Source organism: Bombina bombina, chromosome 8 (assembly GCF_027579735.1).
Source record: "Bombina bombina isolate aBomBom1 chromosome 8, aBomBom1.pri, whole genome shotgun sequence".
Classification (NCBI taxonomy): domain Eukaryota; kingdom Metazoa; phylum Chordata; class Amphibia; order Anura; family Bombinatoridae; genus Bombina; species Bombina bombina.
This window is the reverse complement of record NC_069506.1, coordinates 331,844,607-331,870,320: the sequence shown is the minus strand read 5'-3', so window position 1 is coordinate 331,870,320 and position 25,714 is coordinate 331,844,607. Positions and strand designations below refer to the sequence as shown.

The 25,714-nt window shown below is 34.6% G+C and overlaps 1 protein-coding gene across 1 annotated transcript in view; it reads right to left on the bottom strand.

Moving 5' to 3' along the window:
- KIRREL3 (kirre like nephrin family adhesion molecule 3) overlaps positions 1-25,714 on the bottom strand; it is a 1,250,147-nt gene that overhangs the window by 1,203,917 nt on the left and 20,516 nt on the right. Inside the window, exon 2 of the mRNA XM_053691559.1 lies at positions 5,258-5,314. Within this exon, the coding sequence (XP_053547534.1) occupies positions 5,258-5,291 (34 nt within the window). The 5' untranslated portion in view covers positions 5,292-5,314. The remainder of the gene's footprint in view (positions 1-5,257; positions 5,315-25,714) is intronic.

Sequence of the window (25,714 nt, the reverse complement as noted above, 5' to 3'; positions counted from 1 at the left end):
AAAACTTTAGCTAGCTACAATATAACTAATAGTTACATTTTATCTAGCTTAGGGTTTATTTTTATTTTACAGGCAAGTTTGTATTTATTTTAACTAGGTAGAATAGTTACTAAATAGTTATTAACTATTTAATAACTACCTAGCTAAAATAAATACAAATTGACCTGTAAAATAAAACCTAACCTGAGTTACACTAACACCTAACCTAACTCAATAGGATTGAGCTCGCATTCTAATGGCTGTTCCAATCAGCCAATAGAATGCGAGCTCAATCCTATTGGTTGATTAGATCAGCCAATAGGATTGAAGTTCAATCCTATTGGCTGATTGTATCAGCCAATAGAATTTTTTTTCAACCTTAATTCCGATTGGCTGATAGAATTCTATCAGTCAATCAGAATCTAAGGGACGCCATCTTGGATGACATCATTTAAAGGAACCTTCATTCCAGAAGAAGCCATCGATTGAAGAGGATGCTCCGCGCGGATGTCTTGAAGAGGGAGTTGCTCCGCGTCGGAAGGATGAAGATAGAAGATGCTGTGTGGGCGAAGACTTCTGCCCTTCTGGAGGACCACTTCTGCCGGCTTCATTGAGGACTTCTTGCCGCTTGGATGAAGACTTCTCCCGGCTTCATTGAGGATGGATGTCGGCTCTTCAAAACTGTAAGTGGATCTTCGGGGGTTAGTGTTAGGATTTTTTAAGGGTTTATTGGCTGGGTTTTATTTTTAGCTTAGGGTTTTGGGCTGCAATAGAGCTAAATGCCCTTTTAAGGGCAATGCCCATCCAAATGCCCTTTTCAGGGCAATGGGGATTTTAGGATTTTTTTAGTTAGGGTTTTACTTGGGGGGTTGGTTGTGTGGGTGGTGGGTTTTACTGTTGGAGGGGTTGCTTGTAAAAAAAATTACAGGTAAAAGAGCTGATTTCTTTGGGGCAATGCCATGCAAAAGGCCCTTTTAAGGGCTATTTGTAGTTTAGTTTAGGCTAGGGATTTTATTATTTTGGGTGGGCTTTTTTATTTTGATAGGGCTATTAGATTAGGTGTAATTAGTTTAAAGATCTTGTAATTTGTTTTTTATTTCCTGTAATTTAGTGGGTTTTTATTTTTGTAATTTAGCTAATTGTATTGAATTTAGTTAATTGTATTTAATTTAGGTAATTTATTTAATTGTAGGGTTAGGTTAGGTGTTAGTGTAAGACAGGTTAGGTTTTATTTTACAGGTCAATTTGTATTTATTTTAACTAGGTAGAATAGTTACTAAATAGTTATTAACTATTTAATAACTACCTAGCTAAAATAAATACAAATTGACCTGTAAAATAAAACCTAACCTGAGTTACACTAACACCTAACCTAACTCAATAGGATTGAGCTCACATTTTAATGGCTGTTCCAATCAGCCAATAGAATGTGGGCTCAATCCTATTGGTTGATTGGATCAGCCAATAGGATTGAAGTTCAATCCTATTGGCTGATTACATCAGCCAATAGGATTTTTTTCAACCTTAATTCCGATTGGCTGATAGAATTCTATCAGTCAATCGGAATCTAAGGGACGCCATCTTGGATGACATCATTTAAAGGAACCTTCATTCCAGAAGAATCTGTTGATTGAAGAGGATGCTCCGTGCCGGATGTCTTGAAGATGGAGCCGATCCACGTCGGAAGGATGAAGATAGAAGATGCTGTCTGGGTGAAGACTTCTGCCCTTCTGGAGGACCACTTCTGCCGGCTTCATTGAGGACTTCTTGCCGCTTGGATGAAGACTTCTCCCGGCTTCATTGAGGATGGATGTCGGCTCTTCAAAACTGTAAGTGGATCTTCGGGGGTTAGTGTTAGGATTTTTTAAGGGTTTATTGGGTGGGTTTTATTTTTAGATTAGGGGTTTGGGCTGCAATAGAACTAAATGCCCTTTTAAGGGCAATGCGCATCCAACTGCCCTTTTCAGGGCAATGGGGATCTTAGGATCTTTTTAGTTAGGGTTTTACTTGGGGGGTTGGTTGTGTGGGTGGTGGGTTTTACTGTTGGGGGGTTGTTTGTAAAAAAATTTACAGGTAAAAGAGCTGATTTCTTTGGGGCAATGCCGCGCAAAAGGCCCTTTTAAGGGCTATTGGTAGTTTAGTTTAGGCTAGGGGTTTTATTATTTTGGGTGGGCTTTTTTATTTTGATAGGGCTATTAGATTAGGTGAAATTAGTTTAAAGATCTTGTAATTTGTTTTTTATTTCCTGTAATTTAGTGGGTTTTTTATTTTTGTAATTTAGCTAATTGTATTGAATTTAGTTAATTGTATATAATTTAGGTAATTTATTTAATTGTAGGGTTAGGTTAGGTGTTAGTATAAGACAAGTTAGGTTTTATTTTACAGGTCAATTTGTATTTATTTTAGCTAGGTAGTTATTAAATAGTTAATAACTATTTAGTAACTATTCTACCTAGTTAAAATAAATACAAACTTGCCTGTAAAATAAAAATAAACCCTAAGATAGATACAATGTAACTATTAGTAATATTGTAGCTAGCTTAGGGTTTTTTTTACAGGTAAGTATTTAGTTTTAAATAGGAATTATTTAGTTAATGATAGTAGGTTTTATTTAGATTTATTTTAATTATATTTAAGTTAGGGGGTGTTGGGGTTAGACCTAGATTTAGGGGTTAATAAATTTAATATAGTGGTGATGACGTTGGGGGTGGCAGATTAGGGGTTAATAAATGTAGGTAGGTAGTGGCGATGTTAGGGATGGCAGATTAGGGGTTAATAATATTTAACTAATGTTGGTGAGGCGGGAGTGCGGCTGTTTAGGGGTTAATATGTTTATTATAGTGGCGGTGATGTCGGGAGTGGCAGATTAGGGGTTAATAATTTTATTTTAGTGTTTGCGATGCAGGAGGGCCTCGGTTTAAGGGTTAATAGGTAGTTTATGGGTGTTAGTGTACTTTTTAGCACTTTAGTTATGACTTTTATGCTACAGCTTTGTAGTGTAAAACTCATAACTACTGACTTTAAAATGCGGTACGAATCTTGACGGGATAGGGTGTACCGTTCACTTTTTGGCCTCCCAGGACAGCTAGTAATATCGACGCTATGGAAGTCCCATTGAAAATAGACTATACGCAAATTGCGTAAGTTGATTTGTGGTAAGGCCAAAAAGTGTGCTGTGCCCCTAAATCTGCACGACTCGTAATACCAGCAGTAGTAAAAAAGCAGCGTTATAAGGCTTAACGCTGCTTTTTACTCATAACGCAATACTCGTAATCTAGCAGTTAGTATTTAGTATCTATATAATTATTGTCAGCATCACTAATTATTGTTATAGTATCACTCAGTATTGTAAAAAACAGGAATGTATAAGTTAATGTACAATGTATATTTAAGAAGGATGTATATATTGTGTCTTGTAACAGCTTAGTACAGCAGTGACCAAGTGCGCATGCGTTCGAAACGTGCTTGTGCTCAGAGCCAACAAGCTGTTTGTTTATATGATTTTAGTACCCTCCTGGAGGTGTGTGGTATGATTTTAATGGATCTTGAATAAAATGTTATTGACTTTTACTGATAGTCCATATGTGACACGGAGCTTGGATTTGCATACACATTTACGTTTGACATCAGGGGAGAGCGTTGTCTCCGGCTTCAAAATCGGCACTGTTTAATTAAACGCTGAGTGCTGGAGCGGAAGGCACATACCTGTGAGTGAAGAGGGCTTGAAGTACCTATTATCCAAAGTGAATTAGCAGGAAGTATTTATCAGCTAATGTGCCTTAGAAGGAAGTACATATTATCCAATGTGCATTAGCAGGAAATACCTATCGTCTAAAATTCATTAAAAGGAAGTACCTATCAGTCCATTGTGCATTAGCTGGAAGTATCTATCAGCTACTAGGCCTAAGAAGGACATACTTATTTCCCAATGAGTATTAGTAGGAAATACCTATCAGCTAATGAGCCTTAGAAGTAAGTATCTATTACACAATGAGCATTAGTATGAAGTACCTATCAGATAATGTGCCTTAGAAGGAAGTACTAATTACCCATGATCATTAGTATGAAGTACCTATCAGATAATGTGCCTTAGAAGGAAGTACTTATTACCCATAAGCATAAGTATGAAGTACCTATCAGATAATGTGCCTTAGAAGCAAGTACTTATTATCCAATGAGCATTAGTATGAAGTACCTACCTGATAATGTGCCTTAGAAGTAAGGACCTTTTACCCAATGAGCATTAGCAGGAAGTACCTATCAGCAAATTGTCCTTAAAAGGACATACTTATTACCCAATGAGCATTAGCAGCATGTACCTACCAGCTAATGAGCCTTAGAAGTAAGAACCAATTACACAATGAGCAACAGCAGGATGTATCTATCAGCTTATGAGCCTAAGATGTAAGTACATATTACCAAATGTGCGTTTGCAGGAATTACCTATGAGCTAATAGGCATTAGAAAGAAGGACCTATTACACAATGAGCATTAGCAGGAAGTAACTATCAGCTAATAGGCATTAGAAAGAAGTAGCTATTACACAATGAGCATTAGCAGGAAGTAACTATCAGCTAATGAGACTTAGAAAATAGTATTTATTACTAAATAAGCATTAGCAGGAAGTAAGTATCAAGAAACACACATTAGTCAGAAGTACCTATCAGCCAATGCAAAAAAAATATCCCCATTACTGAATTCCATTCATATGAATATGTTCTCAATAATCTTGTTTACTGTACCTGCTGGAGGGTATTCAATTTGCAAACATCACTATTTCACACTTTAAAACATCTGCTTTTGCCTATTGAAACCACCCATTTTACCCATGAAATACCCAAGCCATAACTAGCATTTCAATGCCTAACTATCAGGCTTTGGGTATAGTGAGAGATAAAATGAGCAGGTCTGCATTTTTTGTAGGCTCAGCCAATTGAAGTGGGCATGTCCATGATAACAATACATAATGGTTTTAAAACTAGCTATTCCAAATACAAAAATAAAGTGGAACATATTATATAAAGGGGAAAATACATTTTAAAGTGCAATGTCCCTTTAAGGGGTTAAAATGTAAATTGTAATATCTGAGTGTACTTTCAGTTGTCAGGCTATTATCACTTTGAAAAAGAAAAAATAAATAAATATATATACAGTATACATTATATATAAATATAGTTCAAATAATTTGTTTTCGTAACAAGATTTTCACACAAGAGTTTGGGTTAAAACGTAAGAGATATACAAACAATAATTTGGATAAGGTAAATGTATCACTTACCTTCTGACAATTTACGAAACTTTTCCTTGGACATAATACCAAGAGCCAGACCAAATTCTGAAACAAAACAAAGACAGGCAAATTTATGTCTTTTGACTATATATTCACAAAATTTGAATTCCAAAAGAAGATGCAAATGTCTGTTTAATATTTTATTTTTCAAAAACAAAAAAGGCCCTTAGCCCTTTGATTACCACAGAGTGTTGCAGTGCATTGCTATACAAGGTACTGTACCCGTCTGAGCCAACAAGGAGAAATAAAAGTCAAAATGAAACTTTAATTGGTCAGATAGTATATGCAGTAAGTACTTCTGTTATCAAATTTAATTTGTTCTTTTGGCATACTTTGTTGAAAAGCATATGTAGGTACTAGGTAGGCTCATGAGCAGCACTGTACTACTGGGAGCTAGCTGATGATTGATGACTATGCACATATGCCTCTTGTCATTGGTTCATCAAATGTGTTGAGCTAGGTCTCAATAATGTATTGTAGCTCTGAAGCTGACTTTAACTATGTATATAACGCCTTTACAGGATTTAATCATAAACACATAGGGGTCAATCGCAATCTTTTAGAAAAACATTGCAAATGATTTATCATATGTAGATAAATCATTTGATAAGTTTTCCTAATATATTGTGATCAGTCCCATAGTTATATACAAGCAAAATGACAATGGTAAGATGCTATAACACTATAGAGCATTTATCTGTTGCATATTTATGTCCCTTTAAGGAGGGGCTTATTCCAAATCTGGCAAAAAAGTAGGGTATAAAGATATGACCTAAATATAAATATATCATGTATATACATAACGCACTGGCAGCAGTATTCTACCACCATAATTACCCAGAACACACATGCAGCAGTAACTTAACCTTTTATTGCCCTGAATACAGATAGGCGATATAGGGATTAAATCACTTCTGTGCAGCATAATATTAACAGTGATTAATGCTAAGAACACAAAAAACAAAAGCTCAGGATAGGTGAAACATGGTTCTTTGTTTCTACCAGCATCATGCATGTGAATTTGAAGGAGAGGGTAAGAAAAGGAATAAAGAGCTGAGCCTGGCTGCCGCATAGTGATGTGTCAGCAATACACAGCATGAAGGTGAGAGCCAGCATTTTACTAGGCACTCAAGACAATTTTATAAGGTCTGATAGTTTTCCCATATCCAGGACATGCCCCTCCTTCACCTGGCCCCAACCACGCCATGCCAACAGCTCAACACAACCATGACACTTCCTATCTCCATGGTCATGTCTATAAAATACCTGTGAGCCTCTAGTGCAGTGCTTTCCAAACTGTGTGTCGTGATACATTAGCGTGTCAGCGGCAGTGTGTAGGTGTGTCCCTGCTTCAGCACCAATTTTTTTTAATTTAATTTTTTGGGGGTTTCAGACTTTCTGCCTACCGGCTATGCATATCACATTGTTGACACGTGATTGATACCTAGTGGGTCACAGATAATCTTAACCTATTGGCGCAGCTCAGTGGGAACTGAAACTATTCCCATTGGCGGCACATTGGCTCCTGACTGCACGTTTAGTCTCCTCAATCGGCTTGTGACTGCATGTGTAGTCAGTGAGTGGGATAGCAGTGTGTTTGCAGCGTGGGCAGTGGTCGATTGGACTTGCAGAGCTCTGAGGGCGGCAGCTTAAACGATGAGCAGAAGTCAGTGTTTTTTGTATGCAGCTAGCTCCCAGTAGTGCATTGCTGCTCTTGCTCTTAATATATGGAAAGGAAGTAGAAGCTTAAAAATGCTTGATTATGAAATGCAAGTCTCTTTATCTAATATTCCACCAAATATTCCGAACCTGTGTTCATCCCATCAACTTCATACATCCCATTAAAATAGTAAGTAGCTATTGGTGTTATTAATGCTTGCACATTCATACTGTTACTTGTGAATACATTTAGTTATTATATCATTTATGTTTGTGTCTGTATCTCTTAAAACAACTTAGTATAACCTCCTGTTTGCTTGTGCAACTGAATTACTGTGTCGCAAAATGATGTAGGTCTAAAAAGTGTGTCCCCAACATGACAAGTTTGGAAAGCTCTGCTCTAGTGAGCTAATGGTAACTGTTGGGAGGTGTATATGTGCCCCCTTTGTGTGGTGTCAAAGATACATTAATCTTAGCTGATGAATTTGAGAAGTAAAAAATGGCCAACAAAAAGTGTAGATAATAGGAAAGGTCAAATATTTGCAAAAAAGAACAAAGCACACATATTTGTGCAAATCCACTTCCTGCTGACATATTCTGCATGTGTTTAGTATATAAATGCTGCTAAATATGAATATTTCACCATGCCTAGTAGATAATTACCAACAATTTTGATTGAGATCAGTAGTAACATGAGGCCATTTTTTTTTTAATTTGATTATTTGATAATTTAAATAGTGTTGTTAAAATTGTGAATGTGGACTTCTGCAGATAAATTATTTGATAAACTTTTTTTTAAAGGACTGTGGTCGACCGCACTGTTAGTCATTACCCTTTCTAGAAAAATGATTAAACAACTTCTAAGCCAAACACTAAAAATACAACAAAATTCTGAAACATCTGAACTTCAGCTGCTGATTTAAAAGAAAATAACATGCAGACAGCGAGCGAATGACCGAGATCTAACCTCAACATCAATGTTCTACTGACTCTAGTGATACATATAAATAAAAACATCAAGCCATATGCTTCCAACTACCAACACATTATTCATCATTTCTTTTCAATGCCAAAACCATAATGTAATGCAGGAACGAACAGTCATAATTAGCTCCTGTCATTGAGATCTTACAGTCTAATTTTACTGCCCAAGGCTTAGACAAGACACAACACTGATCTAATATTACACAGCGGGAATAGGAACTTAACCTAAATTTGTATCACCTGGCAGCAATATGCCCACTTTGCAAACAGAAATACGGTTGTGTTATATTTATGATGACATTTGCTAAACTCAGTTCAGCATCAGTGCACCGGAGGGTCTGATTGAACAAATACAATTTAAGGTGTATAAAATGTTAGTGTTATTTAGTATATCTGGACTAAGTATATAGGTTTTGTTATGCCAAAATATGTATATCACTTTCATTCATGTTCTCTCTTTGTCATTCATTTTCTGTTCCCTCTTTCATTGCTCCCCACTGACTCTTAAATACCAGAAACATAGATTTTATGTCAGATAGGAATCAGAAGGTCAGTTTAGTCTGGCCATCTACTTATGTGCCATATTCGGCTTCCAAAGTATAAAATAATGCAGAATTCATTGAGACACCAAGGTGCACAAATGGAACAACGTTTCGGACCTCAGTCTTTAATCATGTCAGTACACATAATGAAAATACAATGTTCTTAAATAGGGGTAGGTATCAAAGCCACACCCCCATTTTCACAACACACCTGTGGCATGAATGATTGTCAAATTGAATTTATTTTGGATCTCATGGAGATCGTTTTGAGATGTAACTATTTTCTTTTTCAAGATGACTATTATCTACAGTTGCAGGGTACAGCGATGGGATCCAATGTCGCCCCGGCTTACGCTAATATATTTATGAACATCTTTGTAGAGAGATTTGTTTTTGAAAATTCTCTCTTCATTCTATGTGGTGCCACATGGTGGCGCTACATAGACAATATTTTTGGCGTTTGGCTGGGCGACATTGGGTACCTCATCAACTTTGTGGATCAGTTAAATAGGGCCACTGCACATATTACATTTAGCCCGACCTTCAGTGAGGAGAAAATTGAGTTCTTGGATACTGTAGTTTATAAGTCTGGTAATTTACTACAGACTGATTTATTTGTTAAGCCAACAAATAAAAATAATTTCCTTCACTTTAAAAGTTTTCATCCTGAATCCCTTAAATAGTTGTTGCCCCGTAGTCAAATGTTAAGAGCCAAGAGGATAGTCTCAGGTGAATCCCAAGTAAATATCATATTGAAAGAAATGGGAAATAAATTTATAAATAGAGGTTATCCTATAGATTTAGTGGATAAGGAAATAGCTGACATATCATCTTTGAAATGTAAAAACATGTTGGATTTGTCACAACCTAAAGTTAAGAAAAAACTTAATGATGATCGCTTGTTTTTTGTGACTGGGTATAATGATTTAAGTCATGAGATTCTTAAAAAGCCTGAAGAAACATTGAAATATTTTGGGCATATGTAACCCATTTGTAAAGGAATTTCGAACTCCATTTATGCCAGCATTCAAGAGAAGTATTAATCTCAGAGACAGATTGGTAAAAAACAATATTGGTCCCTTAAAGGGTAAATGTCAGACCTATCTAAATGAAAAATCTGGGTTGCTATCCTTGTTTAGGATGTTCAAGCTGTAATAGCATGATTAAAGGTAAACATTTATTTCATCCCAGAACAGGGAAAAAAATTAACATTATGGGTTTCTTTACCTCTACTACTTACTACCTATGCCATTTACATGCTCAAATGCCCTTGTGGGCAGAGTTATATTGGAGTGGCTACTAGAATAGTCCAGGATAACTGAAGATAGGTTTGATATTCTAAATAAAAAAATAAATCACCCTGTTGCTGAACATTTTGTGAGTGCAAGCCATAATATCTGTCAATTGAGATATCAAATTATCGAACATATTGTCACTCCCAGGCGAGGTGGAGACAGGGAGTTATATCTAAAACAAAAAGAGATGTTTTGGATAGATAAGTGAGAAACCTTGAGCCCTGTAGGCTTAAATAAAGATTTTGATCTATCAATATTTTTATAAAATAAAATTGAATGTTAAACACATTAACAAATACTTTGCATGTAATGATTCTGAAATGTTAAACACATAGACAAAATGTTGTATATAATATTGATTTTATAGGATTTTTGTATAGGTAGTAGATTTTATATGAGAGTAGTATTTGTAATTACCAATTTTTGTATTTCTATTTTGTATGTGTTACATGTATAAGCTGGATGCGTTCTCTTTAATGAATACTAGTATTTAGCCTTGATATATTACTACACAGGAGTGTTGGGAAAATGGGGGGTGGTGGCTTTGATACCTACCCCTATTTAAGAACATTGTATTTTTATTATGTGTACTGACATGATTAAGGACTGAGGTCCAAAACATTGTTCCATTTGTGCACCTTGGTGTCTCAATAAATTCTTCATTATTTTATACTTTGGAAGTGGTGAGTGCTGCTGTCTTTTGGACTTATTAGTATTTTGGACTTATTGTGGAGGCCCTGACAGAGTTGCACCCTTTTTTGCCTGTTGTGCTTTTCCTATCTTGACTGTGATTAATGGCTTGTTACATATCAGCTGCATAGTATTAAATGTATTGAAAATGTCTCCTTTAGATTAGTTCTTCCAGTTGAAATAGTTGGTTTTGCTCATTGAAACTACCACCTGAAATTACTTTTGTGTATGTATATAAAAAAAAAAGGGTCTTTGTTCTAGACTAATTATAAAACATTCTACTCCGTTAGCCAGACGGGCTACCATCATGTTCCTGAGCAGGACACGGTAGGTGATTGGATACCATACTTATGCTTCTCCTGATTGGTTCCTGCTATGGAGCAGCAATGCACTGTGGCCCCTGAGTGAGTCTTTCACTATGTGATGGAGTAAAACACATAGATATCAACAAACAATTTTTAGAGTGTATTATCTTAAGTGTAGAATGTTCCTTTATGTGTAGTCTTAATGAATCTTCAGAATAACCTTATGTATATACAAGGTATTCTTAAACGTACTTTATTCATTCTGCACCACTTCCTCTGGAAGACTTCTACAGATCAAACACCCCTTTTTCTATTACAAATGACTTCTTTAATTAATTCCTATGCTTCTCCTTAGTTCTATTCTGTCTTGTACCTTCTTTACTGGTCAGTATTTCTTTTTCCTCACATGCCTACGTTCTATTCTCTTTGACTATACCCTGCTCAATACCTTAATGTTCTTGCCCTCTTCCCTCCCAATAGATAGACTCTCATTAACCCTATTTTAACCCTATAATAGCACCTTATATGTCTTCCATTCTTGCTATTTAGTAATTGACAGAACCAAAAGACTTATGAGAAAATCAAAGGGAGTCATATAGGATAATGACACTTACAAAGTAGCTTCCTAATTGACCACCTGTGTTTGCTTCTAAAGTTCTATCCAGATTGCAGCCAAACAGGAACGGATATATTTATAAGGTGCACACAAATGGTAATGCAGAATATCCTACAGAATATCTCACTAGGGTTCATTTATGTTTCATACAGAATTGTAATTAAGTGCCTCATTTGTTTGTTAAACAATAGTTGTTATTTTCACAATGTGTCAATGGAAGAGGATGTGATCAAAAGTATTACCAGATAAGGGCATTTAAATGGACATTAAGCATTAGCTTAATCCCAAAATGTTTAAAGGGGCAGTCAAGTCCAAAAAAACCGTTCAGAATTTATATAGGGCATGTAACATACATAGTAGATAAGGTTGAAAAAAGACTGAAGTCCATCGAGTTCAACCTATACAAATCTAAAATACTTACAAAAAGCTCCAAATAAGCTTAAATAACCCCCACTAAAAGGTGACCAATTTAATACTAGAAATGTATCCAGACTATTTTTAAATGTATCTAGGGTATTGGCATTCACTACCTCCTTTGGTAATGAGTTCCACAATTGTATTGCTCTTACAGTGAAAAAAATAGGGCATGTAATTTTAAACAACTTTCCAATTTACTTTTATCACCAATTTTACTTTGTTCTCTTGGTATTCTTAGTTGAAAGCTAAACCTAGGAAGGCTCATATGATATTTTTTTAAAGCCCTTGAAGGCCGCCTCTCATCACATGCTTTTTTATTTGCTTCTCACAACAGGGGAGAGCTAGTTCATGTAAACCAAATAGATAACATTGTGATCACGCCCGTGGATTGTGGCAGACACTGCACTAATTGGCTAAAATGAAAGTCAATAGATAATAAATAAAATGTCATGTGATCAGGGGGCTGTGCGAAGATCAGGGATAGGCAAGGTGTTCGTACACGGACACTGGTGTCCGTGACTGGCCCTTGCAGTGTACACCGCCCATTTTGCTGTGGGGAGGGAGGAGTAAGACAGATGAATACTGGTCCTGACTCCTCCTTAACACACGCGGCACCACATTTTGCAGGGTTGTGGCCACTCCCACATGATGCCGCTTAGTACCAGAAAATGACTCTGAGTGAGACAGAGAGGGAGGGAAGATTAAAGAAGCAAGCTGCCACTGTGTCCCTGGAGCTTTATATGCAAAGGTAAAGCACTTTAACCAGAACCTGAGGTTTATTATAAGTAGTATTTAAATAGAAAGAAAAGATATAGTAAGGTTTTGAATCATAACCTTAGTATATCTTTTCTTTCTGATTAAATAATCGGAAAGGGAAAATATTTAGTGAGAATAAAGTTAGTAGCTTGTCAAGAGACTGCTAGCAATATTGGGTGATAAGTTATGGAATAAATAAAGCCTGGGTGAAATACTGGATGTGTATCTTCTGAATCTGTATAATAAAATTCAGCAGTATAAAATAATAGTTTTAATTGTAAATGTACCTTGGTGTCCTTCACTAAAGGTCTTTACTTTAAAAAATGTTCACCACAACCTTGGCTCATGCCTATCCCTGGCAAAGATGCTTAGATACAAGTTAAGAGGTAAAAAGTATATTAATATAAAAGTGTTGGTTATGCAAAACTGGGGAATGGGTAATAAAGGGATTATCTATCTCTTAAAACAACAACAATTCTGGTGTTGACTGTACCTTTAAGCATTTAGCAAAGAAAAAAAAATACATTAATTTATTTTGATTTGTATGCATATAAAATGTTTGGGAACATACTTCAGTGATCCTGAGATTGTTTGAGTATAGGAGGACAATGCTACAGTGACTCCCAAAATATATTGAGAGCAGCCTCTGACTGGCTTCAGTAAAGGACACCAGAGATATGAATTCCAGCACACTTTCAGGAGCTGAATCTCGTCTGCAGTATCAAAACACTAACAGAATGACCATTTGAAATCGGATTAAAACCCTTATTTTATATGCACATTCAGTGCTTAATTGTTGAGATATACTATGAATTCAAGTGTCTTTAAAATTAGTACATACAGTATGTCGTCTTTTAAAGTACAGTATTAGAGCAAAATTACATAACTTTTAATTTGTTGTCAAAGTTACATTTTTACTTTTCTACCAATTACATAAGATATGTGTGAACAATAGTTCTGTTAGTAGTTCATCTATATACAGGCACATGTCTGTTCATCCTCTATGGGGAGTACGTGATGTCTGTATAGCAATCATTCTGTTAAATGGCCTAGTTATCATGTGTTCCTTAGGTACCTGAAGCAGCCCAACATTTTTGTAAACAGTGTGCATGAAATAAATAAGGTTTTATACTGATATTAAAGAGACTTGATACCCAAATATTGAAACACTTGAAAGTGATGCAGCATAGCTGTAAAAAGCTGATTAGAAAATATCACCTGAACATCTCTATGTAAAAAAGAAAGATATTTCACTTCAAAATGTCCTAAGTATTCACATCCATTGTAAAGGACTTTAAGCAGCAAATCAGTATGCCTGTCCTGGGACTTGCAAGGGAGCGTGCCTCATGCACACTCATGTTATTTCCCTATTCAGTTTAAGAATTACTATGAAATCTCATGAGATCACAGTTAAAAAGTTTATGACCTCAGCACTGCTGATGCTGTTTGTTTTTACCTGCAGCTGGGCAGTAACTGAAAGATAACTTTTTACACAGCACTTACTCTGGTGAGCTGAGGAAATTGTGAGGTAAAATATCTTCCTTTTTTACATAGAGGATCTCAGGTGATATTTTCCTGTCAGCTTTTTACATTTCTCCTGCATCAGTTTCAAATGATTTAGCATATGAGTATTATGTCCCTTCTCTTGAAAATGTATATCTTGTTTATGTACAGTAATAAGAGACCCAGTAAATATATTCCCATACAATGGACCAATTAAAACTTTTAGTACATATTAATATATATCAAAATATATTTATTCATTATCACTACAGATATTCTATCTATAGTCTTTTGACCAAATTGAGACTCATCCTTTAAAATCCTGCATGGTGCTATTATATTAATCATTATCCACTTTGCCAGCTGAGAAATGATTAGATGGCAGGCTAACTCATGCAGTGTGCTTGGGCTGAATTACTCACAGATAAAAGAATTAATGAAGTGAATGTACAGTATACAGAATTGTAATCTCTGCTTGATAAATTGGAACATGGGTCCCTGAAGGACAGATAATTCCACCCCTTAGAAATGAGCATCTGGCCTCGACGTGGCATCTTCCTGTCGCCTTAGGAACAGAAAGTCTTTGATCTCCTAAAGACTCAAACGTGGTTTTCATACTATCAGTAACGTGCAGATGCACAGGTCTTGGCCTGGAATCCAGCGGACTTTTTATTGTCTGTCACAGTTCAGCTCAGTGAGACTCAAAAACACATTTATTTTGCAAAGTAACCCATTCACTGCCAGAGTAGATTTAATTAGATAATCTTCTAATGCATACACAATTTTTTGGGAACAGGAATTGAGTATTTATGATTTGCATGTTACAAACTTATCAGCAAACCATCCGTATTATTTAGTTATTCAGTTCTTTCACTTCAGCTAAGGATTCTGGGTGGTGAGTGACATGCTAAGAAGTATTTATGTGGTATCATATGGAAATGGAGGAAATTAAAAAAGGAGGTTCGAAATATCAAATTCAAAGAGTTGAAAATGAATTGTTGCAGATTCAGTTGCTTTGGCAGTTATTCAAAATGACACATTTTAATTCCAACACTTTAAATTACCAACAGAACAAATATTTCAGTTTTCAGCATTTTTAATGTTTTGTTTTTTTTCTCCCGTGACTTTTTTGACAACATGGGGTCCAATCTAACAAAGCCTGGACAGACAGGGCTCCTTTCTGTGAACTTGTTCGCCCAGGATCGCAGAAAGCGGGAAGCAATACGCTGCTCGCATTTATCATTGCTTCTGCTTGTGCAATGCTGTTCCCACTTAAAAATGAAGCCAATAGTATTGAAAACTGCTGCTGATATAGATTATGCATTTATAAAATTAATTTACATCCCGTTGAAATCTTTCATTAAATAGCTGTTTAAAAGTTGTATCTTTTGAATGTACTGTATTACTTTACCATCTAAACTGGAGACTTTCTTATTGAAGGTCCCCAAAGACAACTACCTACCTTTCTTAAAGGAACATAAAACTTAACAAGAAGCTAATGTAATTTAATGAACATTTAATTATTTAATTATTGCTTGTATATAAGTATATCTTTAACCCCTGCAAAGGAGTTAAACACATATTTAAAGGCAGCTCTTAAGCAACAGTGCATAACTGGGAGCTAACTGAACACATCTGGTGAGCTACTGGCATGAGGCACATGTGTGCAGCCACCAATAAGCAGCTAGCTCCCAGTAGTACAGTGATGCTCCTGAGCCTACCTTAGTCTGACTTTCAACAAAGAACATCAATGTAATACCAGAAGTAAATTAAAAAGTCACTTCAAACTGCATTCTCTGTCTGAACCGAGAAAGTTTAATTCTAACTTTCATGTCCCTTTAATAGCACATCAGACACAGACACTGCCTAAAATGAAATGAAACCCCAACATTTTCTTTCATGATTCAGACACAACTAAATTTGAAACATTTTTCCAATTTACTATTATTATCAAATTTGCTTCATTTTTTGTTTAACTCAGCAAGGTACTGCTGAACACATCAGGTGAGTCAATGACAAGTGGCATATGGTGCTTCCACCAATCAGCTGCTAGCTCCCAGTAGTGCATTGCTGATCTTGAGCCTACCTAGGTATGCTTTTCAACAAAGGATACTAAAATAATAAAGCTAATGAAATAATAAGAAAACAAATTGGAAAGTTGTTTAAAATTGCATGTTCTACCTGAATCATGAATATTTAATTTTGACTTTACTGAGCCTTTAAATGCACATCTATTTCTTCCTATCAGAGAGTCTGATTAAACAGCAAGCCACATACAAGTGAGTTTTCTGTACAAATGATGAGATGCAGACAGAATTTTATAAGACAAGATTTTTAATAGTGTTCTTGAATGAATGTGTCCAATACTTATCTGAATGTTCTCATGGGATATTCAAAAATGATTCTTATTATATGGCTCTACAGAACATCAATTTCATGTCGGAAATATTTGTGACTATGTCAAGTTGTTTTGCTTAAAGCTTAAGAAAAATTTGACCAGAGTCTTTTATGTAACTCTATATATGAGCAGCTTGGCTCGAAATCTAATAAGATTTATGTTTGTAGCTATAAATGGTACAATCAAAATTAATTAATTTCTTTAACATTACTGCGGAACATCAGCCAAGTGGTAGCGTTAACAATGTCGGTGATGGATGAAATAAATTAAAGGATCTTGCATAAAAAAAAAAGAAATGAAAATGAATCTAATTCCTAATCTTTCCTTAACTTTCTTTGTCAACCATACTTCTCTCAAAGGGACACAGTGTAATTCATTAAAGTGAAAACTGAAAACCTATGAATTTGTGACAATGCTACTCGTTAAAGTTGTCATTGTTTCAGTGAAAGCTTTTACAATGCATTGATCATATACATTCCTCTTGTCATATCCCACAGGCTTTCTGGGACAGTGAGGTGTGGGCAGGGCTGTGAGAATGTATTGGGGCATTTGCCTTAGGACAGTGGTATCTAACCTTGGTACCCCTTTATGTTTTGGAACTACATTTCCCATGAAGCTCAACTAGACTGCAAAGTGCCTTAGAATCATGGAAAATGTAGTTTCAAAACATCTTGGGTGCAAGGTCAACCACCACTGCCTTAGGCAGAGAGGCTGCAGATCCTGGACGTTTGGAAGGGCTGAATATATGCACATTTATGCATCCTCATATAAATACTGCACCTAATCTGAGAATTGGTGGCAGAATGTATTTGTTAGAGATGATGCAAATGTGTACATTGCTGATGCGATACATGCTGTCTGAGCAGGCATGGGTTTGAAAGAAGATGCAATACAGTGACAACTTTTACAGAAAGCAGTTTTACTTATATATTAGTATTGCAAAAATGAGTCTAACCAAAATGAAAATGCATTTAATTTTGAGTTGAATGTCCCTTTAATCAGATATGTGTTAACAGAGCCAACTGCAGTATTCTAATATTAATCTGTGCAACCTTTATATGGTCAGAAATTTGTTGCTGTATTTTTTGTCAGTGCAAATAAAAGAATGTCTACTGAGCCACAAACAGATATGTCATTTCCACATTATATTTGCACAGCAGCAACACACAATAGTGTATATACTCTTTATGTCTAGCAGGAAACTCCCATATTCTTTTGTTGTAGGGTCAATAACAATATTTTAGAAAAGTTCATCAAATTATTTATCTACACAAATATCCATATGCTTCAATGGTGTTTTTCTCTTAAAAATCATTAGATGCATTATTCTAAAGGATGTTAATAGACCCCTGTGTTAGCTACGCAGCTACTACAAAAGCATCAATCAGTGTGGGAAAACAAACAAACTCAGAGAAAAATCACATTAAAACAGCAGCAGATTTGGGAACTGATGATAAATTGTAGCTATTGTACTAATTTGTATTTCTGTTCATATGTTTAGTTAGAATAATAACCCAGAAAAAAAAGCCGGTTATATTCAACAGTTAGGACTTTGTATACTTTTCTGTCATGCAGAAGGACAACAATTATTCATGTAAATTTTTTATACATATTGTGTAAAATCTGCATATAATGAAATACATTTTTAAGTGCCCTCTTTTAGGTGCAAGATAAATAAATGCATATATTAATCAATCAATAAATAAATAAAAAATAACCCTGTGCTTTAAGCATATTGCTGCATTACTTTTTAACTTTTTGATAAGTATAATATGAAATAGACTGATTTTTAATAAATTAAACAAATTAACTATTCACTATTTTTGCAGTCATCAGAAAAATATAATAAACGAGCAGTCACTTTAACAAGTCAATACATTTATTTGATTTTAAAAAAAAGAATGAATTTGTTCATTCAGTAAAAGCCATTCGTTTGAAGGTGAGAAAGGCTTCTTGTTTACAATACTCAATAACAGTCCAGTAATGTGCTGTCAGTTGATTGATTCCTCTGCCAATCCTGATGGCATAAAAATATTTTAAAAACATTTTTGTGCTGCTGCTGGCTTGAAGCAGTAGCTACTACTTTAACTTTATTTAAGTTTAAGCTGTTGTCCAGCTGATCCTCTGCTGTCCTGAAGATGTTCCTCATAGAAAATAGCAGATGAACTGAGTTTATTATTATATATTATTTATTTATAAAGCACCAATATGTAACGCATGCCCAATAAAATTATTGGATGAAACAATTTTTTTTTTTTCAATTATGTTTGAATCACTTGAAATGAATGTTTTGTCTGTGCACATGATTTTTTATCATTTTCAAAACAAATATTTGTATAGTAAATTAGGAATTTAAAAGTGAATAAATAATTATTGATGATCAGGTCAGTTAATATTATGCAGATATGTCAATGAAGAAAGATGCAGAAGTACAGTTGTAATTTATTGGGTTATCTCTAAATCTCTGATGTCAAACATAGACACGACCTAAAGAAAATAAATTGAAAAAATTCTATAAAAGTCCATTAAAACTGCTCAAAAAGCTATTTCATTTGAGAAAAAAAAGGTTGTTTAAGTATTCTGTCAAATACACATAATTTAAAGAAAGCCTCTCTGGTTTTGATGGGTAGTCATAATTTATGCTTAAAGAAATACATAAGTTATTATAGAATTCATGAAAACATGGTTTAAATACTGCTGCATATTTGACATGCAAATGTTATTTTTGAGATGTACAAGGACGCCCATTGAAAAGTATACTTAACATTCCGAGGTACATTATATTACGCTGTATAGACCCATTTATTATTTTTTTTAAGAGTAGTGGAGGTCTTAGACCATTTGGGGGTGCAAAAACTAGACCCCAAAAAAAGGACACAGGGGCTTTGGTGAGGAACCTCAGACCTATTACTTATTTATATCTTTTATTATATTTTTTCAAAGCAGCAGTAAACACTTTATATAAAATAATTATTTATAGTAAATATTCTTTGCAATACATTTTAAAGGGACAGGGAACCCAAAAATTGTCTTTCATTATTTGGATAGAACATACAATTTCAAACAACTTTCCAATTTTCTTCTATTATCAAATGTGCTTCATTATCTTGTTATCCTTTATTGAAGGAACAGCATTGCACTACTGGCAGCTAGATGGACTCACCTAGTTAGCCAATCACAAGAGACAAATGTGTGCAGGCACCAATCAGCAGCTGGCTCTCACTAGTGTTAGATATGTGCATATTCTTTTTTAACAAGGGATACCAAGAGAACAAAGCACATTTGAAAATAGAAGTGAATTTAAAAGTGTCTTAAATTACATGCTCTATCTGAATTATGCAAGTTTAATTGTGAATTTCCTATCCCTTTAATTGCACGTTTAACTTAAAAAAGAAGAGTTTCCTAAATCTGAGAATTGTAATTGATTGAAAGGCTGCATCATATCTGTCCATAACTGGCCTCAGCAGAGGATATCAGATATAACAGCTGATGACATCATATCTGTCCATAACTGGCCTCAGCAGAGGAGATCAGATACAACAGCTGATGAAATCATTAACATGGCAAGCCCTGTCTAGTCCAGTAAAACGTCTGGAAAGGCTACAACTAATGAATTAAACTCCTTCTAAAATATAGCTATAGCGGTTCAAGTCCACTCAACATCGCTAAATTCCGACAACATACGCAGTCCTGCACAAGCATTTCTAGTAAAATGCTTGTGCAATGCCGCTCACTGTCGGTCAATCTGCCGCTAGCAGGGGCTGTCAATTATCCCAATCATATCAAATAGGGATGATTTCAATCCACAACCTAAAAGGTGGCGGACGGGCTGCTTCATAATGGAGCCCATAGGCTCTGCTTACTAAAAGAATCTAATCTACAATGGCTACAACATACATATCTCAAAAAGAAATGTATCTTTTGTCTTTGGGTGATTGGCAGAATCCTCATTTGCATATCAATGACTTTTTCTACGTCCATCATGCATCAGTTTTCAGAAATTAAAAGCCTCATTTTTTTATATATCAAATAATTGTGTTAAAATGATTTTGTGTTTTCCATGTCCATTTTAACTAAGCCGTCTCCAACGTATAAAACAGTTCTGAAATCAACGTCAAAGAAAATTTCATTTGTTGAACTGCTGTTCTTTGGTAAATGCTATTTTTTTTCATGTTATGCTGTCAAGAAATTGAAGAACAAAAAATTCAATGTCACATTCTTTGGCCCCTGTTTTAAATGAAATGTCACAATTTTTTGCAATTATTTCCCTTAGACATGTGAGCATAGCTACATTTTATCAACCAAGCCATCGCCCTGCCCTCTAGTCCTAGCGAGGGCGCGCAGTAATGCTAGCCTGTACTCTTTATCTCAGACATATTAAATATCACTTAGCTGTTTTTGTGAACTATTGATTTGCATTATATCGGCTGAGCCATTATATGTCAATTAAAGTTTCAGACGCAGCATCGGTTTAAGCATCACGTTTTAATTTCAATTAGAGCTTCGGAAAGAATACAAGAACATCTGTTCTCCTGAAATAATACAGTTAGCAAACCAGTTTTATTGTTGACCATTTCACTGCTTAGAAAGGCAGCAAAAATGTACTAGAAAATGGCTTCTTATTTCAAAGAAGAATGCGTCTATATCCACATACCCATCCCTTGTCAGGCATTCAAAACGTTAACCCTATCCGTAATGTTAATAAAAATGTATCTGAACGTTAGCCCAATCTCTAACCTCCCTTCAACACAACTCATACGCAACCCAAGTCTATACTTAAGGGGTATGTTAAACTCATAGGCCCCCATTTAACAAAGCACAAATAGCAGTTCTAGAATAGGGAACCTGTCCACCTTGTATCTGCAGCAAGTGGGCATTTATTATTGCACAAGCAAATATTTGTGCAGCTCCATCGTCTGCTCTCGAACAGCCAGTCATGCAAGATCAAGGCCAGTCAATAACCCTGAACAAAGAAGTTCATTATTTAAAGTACGTTATCCATATCATTTTGTTATCACAATTCACAAGGTTTTGCAAAATCAAAAGCAATTCAGGGATACACCTTTTGAAAAGCCATGCTTTTGATCTCTTTTTCGGCGACCAGTGCTTTAAGCTAATAAATCACTGCATTAAATGCTGCAAACTCAGATAAATTTCACAATACTTAAAGGTACATGCTAGCAAAATGCTGAATCACTTGAAAGTAACACAGCACGTGTGTAAAAAGCTGACAAGAAAATATCACAAGAATAGCTTTATATAAAAAGGGAAAATATTTTACCTCAAAATTTCCTCAGTAGCCACATGCCATTGTAAAGTGATTTTTATGCAGCCAATCAGGATGCTAGTCCTGTGGCTTGCAAAGAAGTGTGCATCTGGCATGGGCAGACACAGTCAATGCATCATTTTCCTTCTCAGTTTAAGGAAGTTTATTATGAAATATTGTGAAAGTTTGGTGAAATCCCATGAGATTACGGTAAAACAAAGTGTAAATGTAGCACTGATAATGCTAATTTGCTGTTGCTTTTTTTCACCATACAGATGATAGTAAAAACAGTAGCTGAAGTATAACTGCTCACACAGCATTTATTCTGGTGAGCTCAAGAAATTTCAAAGGCTTAATTAGTTTATTTTTAACTGTAAAAAGCTGATATTTCCTGTCAGCTTTCTATTGTTACTGTATGCTGCATCACTGCAAGTGTTTTAGCATTTGGGTATTGTGTCCCTTTAAATATAACACAATTACTCCAGCCTCTCTGGGAAGGAGGGGAACAAGTAGATTTGTCAGGTGTAATTTACACAGCAGGCAGAATAAATGATGAGTTTATATATCAATGCCATTTTAATTGAATTAATTAGACATGTCACACACAGGGGGACTACTTGTGTTTAATAACAGTCAGTCACAATTCTAACCCCAATGCCCCTCACCTATAATAGTGATCAGGAACACAAAATCATTGCTGTGCATTCTTGTGACAATGAAATTTCAGCAAAAGTGACAATGTTTACTGTGAGATTCCCACAACATTTAGTAAATATACATTGTCAGTCATAGTAATATTGCTCCTGTCTGACTCCAAATAAAAGATTATTTTTCACCAGCAAGAATGGAGAAAAATCTTAAAATAGATTTTTTTATGTTCATTTTTTTCTCTTTTAGTGCCATTATATAGACTAAGTGTGCATGTCTCTCCAGAATGAATAATAAAACAAAGGCTGCAAATAGGAACACAACATCCTGTTCAATATCTTATGACTTTCTATCTTGCGATTTATTTTTGTGGGAAACTGAATAGGATATATTACAGCACGGTGCAGCCATGACTTATTTATTGTGCTATATATATATGAAATTATATATTTGTAATGCTTTTTAACTATAGAATTGGTTTGGCTAAAACTTGGTGGTGTTACCAGTCCAGTCAGTATTTTTGGTTATTTTTGGTAAATCCCATTAATACTTTTGGAGTAATATTCAAAATGATAAATAAATTAATAAAATATATGAATAGATAAATAAATACAATAAATAAATTAATATTTACATTTTAAAACAAAATTCTCACAAATCAGGGTGGTAGGACAATTACTTTAAAAGGGATAGTTTACACAAACATTGTCTCCACTTTTATTTATTCCCAAAGATCCACTTTAACTGCTGGAGTGGAATTCAATTGTTAAAAAGTATTTCCTTTACCCTTATATTGGCATTTTAAATAGTTTATTTAGCTTGTGGTATCCCCACCTATTCTGAAAGCTATAGATAAGCTGTGTAAATACAGCCAGCAGAAGAAATTACACTCCCAGTGGTGTATATAAGAGGTAAGGTATTAAAATGTTAATTTCCCATTGTTCTCTCCAAATATTTGTCTTTAGTTTACAGACAGATATAAGAAAGAAGCATGTATATGTATACAATGTGATAAAGTAATGAGATCTGATTATACCTACAGATATAAGATAAAGACACATTTATATGTACACAGTGTGATAAAGTAATGAGATCTGATTATACCTACAGATATAAGATAAAGAAGCATGTATATGTACACAATGTGATACAGTAATGAGATCTGATTATACCTACAGATATAAGATACAGACACATGTATATGTACACAATGTGATAAAGTAATGAGATCTGATTATACCTACAGATATAAGATAAAGACACATGTATATGTACACAATGTGATACAGTAATGAGACCCGATAATACCTACAGATATAAGATAAAGACACATGTATATGTACACAATGTGATACAGTAATGAGATCTGATTATACCTACATATATAAGATACAGACACATGTATATGTACACAATGTAATACAGTAATGAGACCCGATTATACCTACAGATATAAGATAAAGACACATGTATATGTACATAATGTGATACAGTAATGAGATCTGATTATACCTACAGATATAAGATAAAGACACATGTATATGTACATAATGTGATACAGTAATGAGATCTGATTATACCTACAGATATAAGATAAAGACACATGTATATGTACACAGTGTGATACAGTAATGAGATCTGATTATACCTACAGATATAAGATAAAGACACATGTATATGTACACAGTGTGATACAGTAATGAGATCTGATTATACCTACAGATATAAGATAAAGACACATGTATATGTACATAATGTGATACAGTAATGAGATCTGATTATACCTACAGATATAAGATAAAGACACATGTATACGTACACAGTGTGATAAAGTAATGAGATCTGATTATACCTACAGATATAAGATAAAGACACATGTATATGTACACAGTGTGATACAGTAATGAGATCTGATTATACCTACAGATGTAAGATACAGACACATGTATATGTACACAATGTGATAAAGTAATGAGTACTGATTATACCTACAGATATAAGATACAGACACATGTATATATACACAGTGTGATACAGTAATGAGATCTGATTATACCTACAGATATAAGATACAGACACATGTATATGTACACAATGTGATAAAGTAATGAGATCTGATTATACCTACAGATATAAGATAAAGACACATGTATATGTACACAGTGTGATACAGTAATGAGATCTGATTATACCTACAGATATAAGATAAAGACACATGTATATGTACACAGTGTGATACAGTAATGAGATCTGATTATACCTACAGATATAAGATACAGACACATGTATATGTACACAGCGTGATAAAGTAATGAGATCTGATTATACCTACAGATATAAGATAAAGACACATGTATATGTACACAATGTGATACAGTAATGAGATCTGATTATACCTACAGATATAAGATACAGACACATGTATATGTACACAATGTGATACAGTAATGAGATCTGATTATACCTACAGATATAAGATAAAGACACGTGTATGTACACAATGTGATAAAGTAATGAGTACTGATTATACCTACAGATATAAGATAAAGACACATGTATATGTACACAGTGTGATAAAGTAATGAGATCTGATTATTCCTACAGATATAAGATACAGACACATGTATATGTACAGTGTGATACAGTAATGAGATCTGATTATACCTACAGATATAAGATAAAGACACATGTGTATGTACACAATGTGATAAAGTAATGAGTACTGATTATACCTACAGATATAAGATACAGACACATGTATACGTACACAGTGTGATAAAGTAATGAGATCTGATTATACCTACAGATATAAGATAAAGACACGTGTATGTACACAATGTGATAAAGTAATGAGTACTGATTATACCTACAGATATAAGATACAGACACATGTATATGCACACAATGTGATACAGTAATGAGATCTGATTATACCTACAGATATAAGATAAAGACACATGTGTATGTACACAATGTGATAAAGTAATGAGATCTGATTATTCCTACAGATATAAGATAAAGACACATGTATATGTACACAGTGTGATAAAGTAATGAGATCTAATTATAACTACAGATATAAGATAAAGACACATGTCTATGTAAACAATGTGATAAAGTAATGAGATCTGATTATACCTACAGATATAAGATAAAGACACATGTCTATGTAAACAATGTGATAAAGTAATGAGATCTGATTATACCTACAGATATAAGATAAAGACACATGTATATATACACAACGTGATAAAGTAATGAGATCTCATTTTACCTACAAGCTCAACCCATTTTATTAGGTTGTGGCTTCAAAACAGAAAATTAGCTTTTATATAGACACAAATAAACCTTAAAAAGCAAATCTCA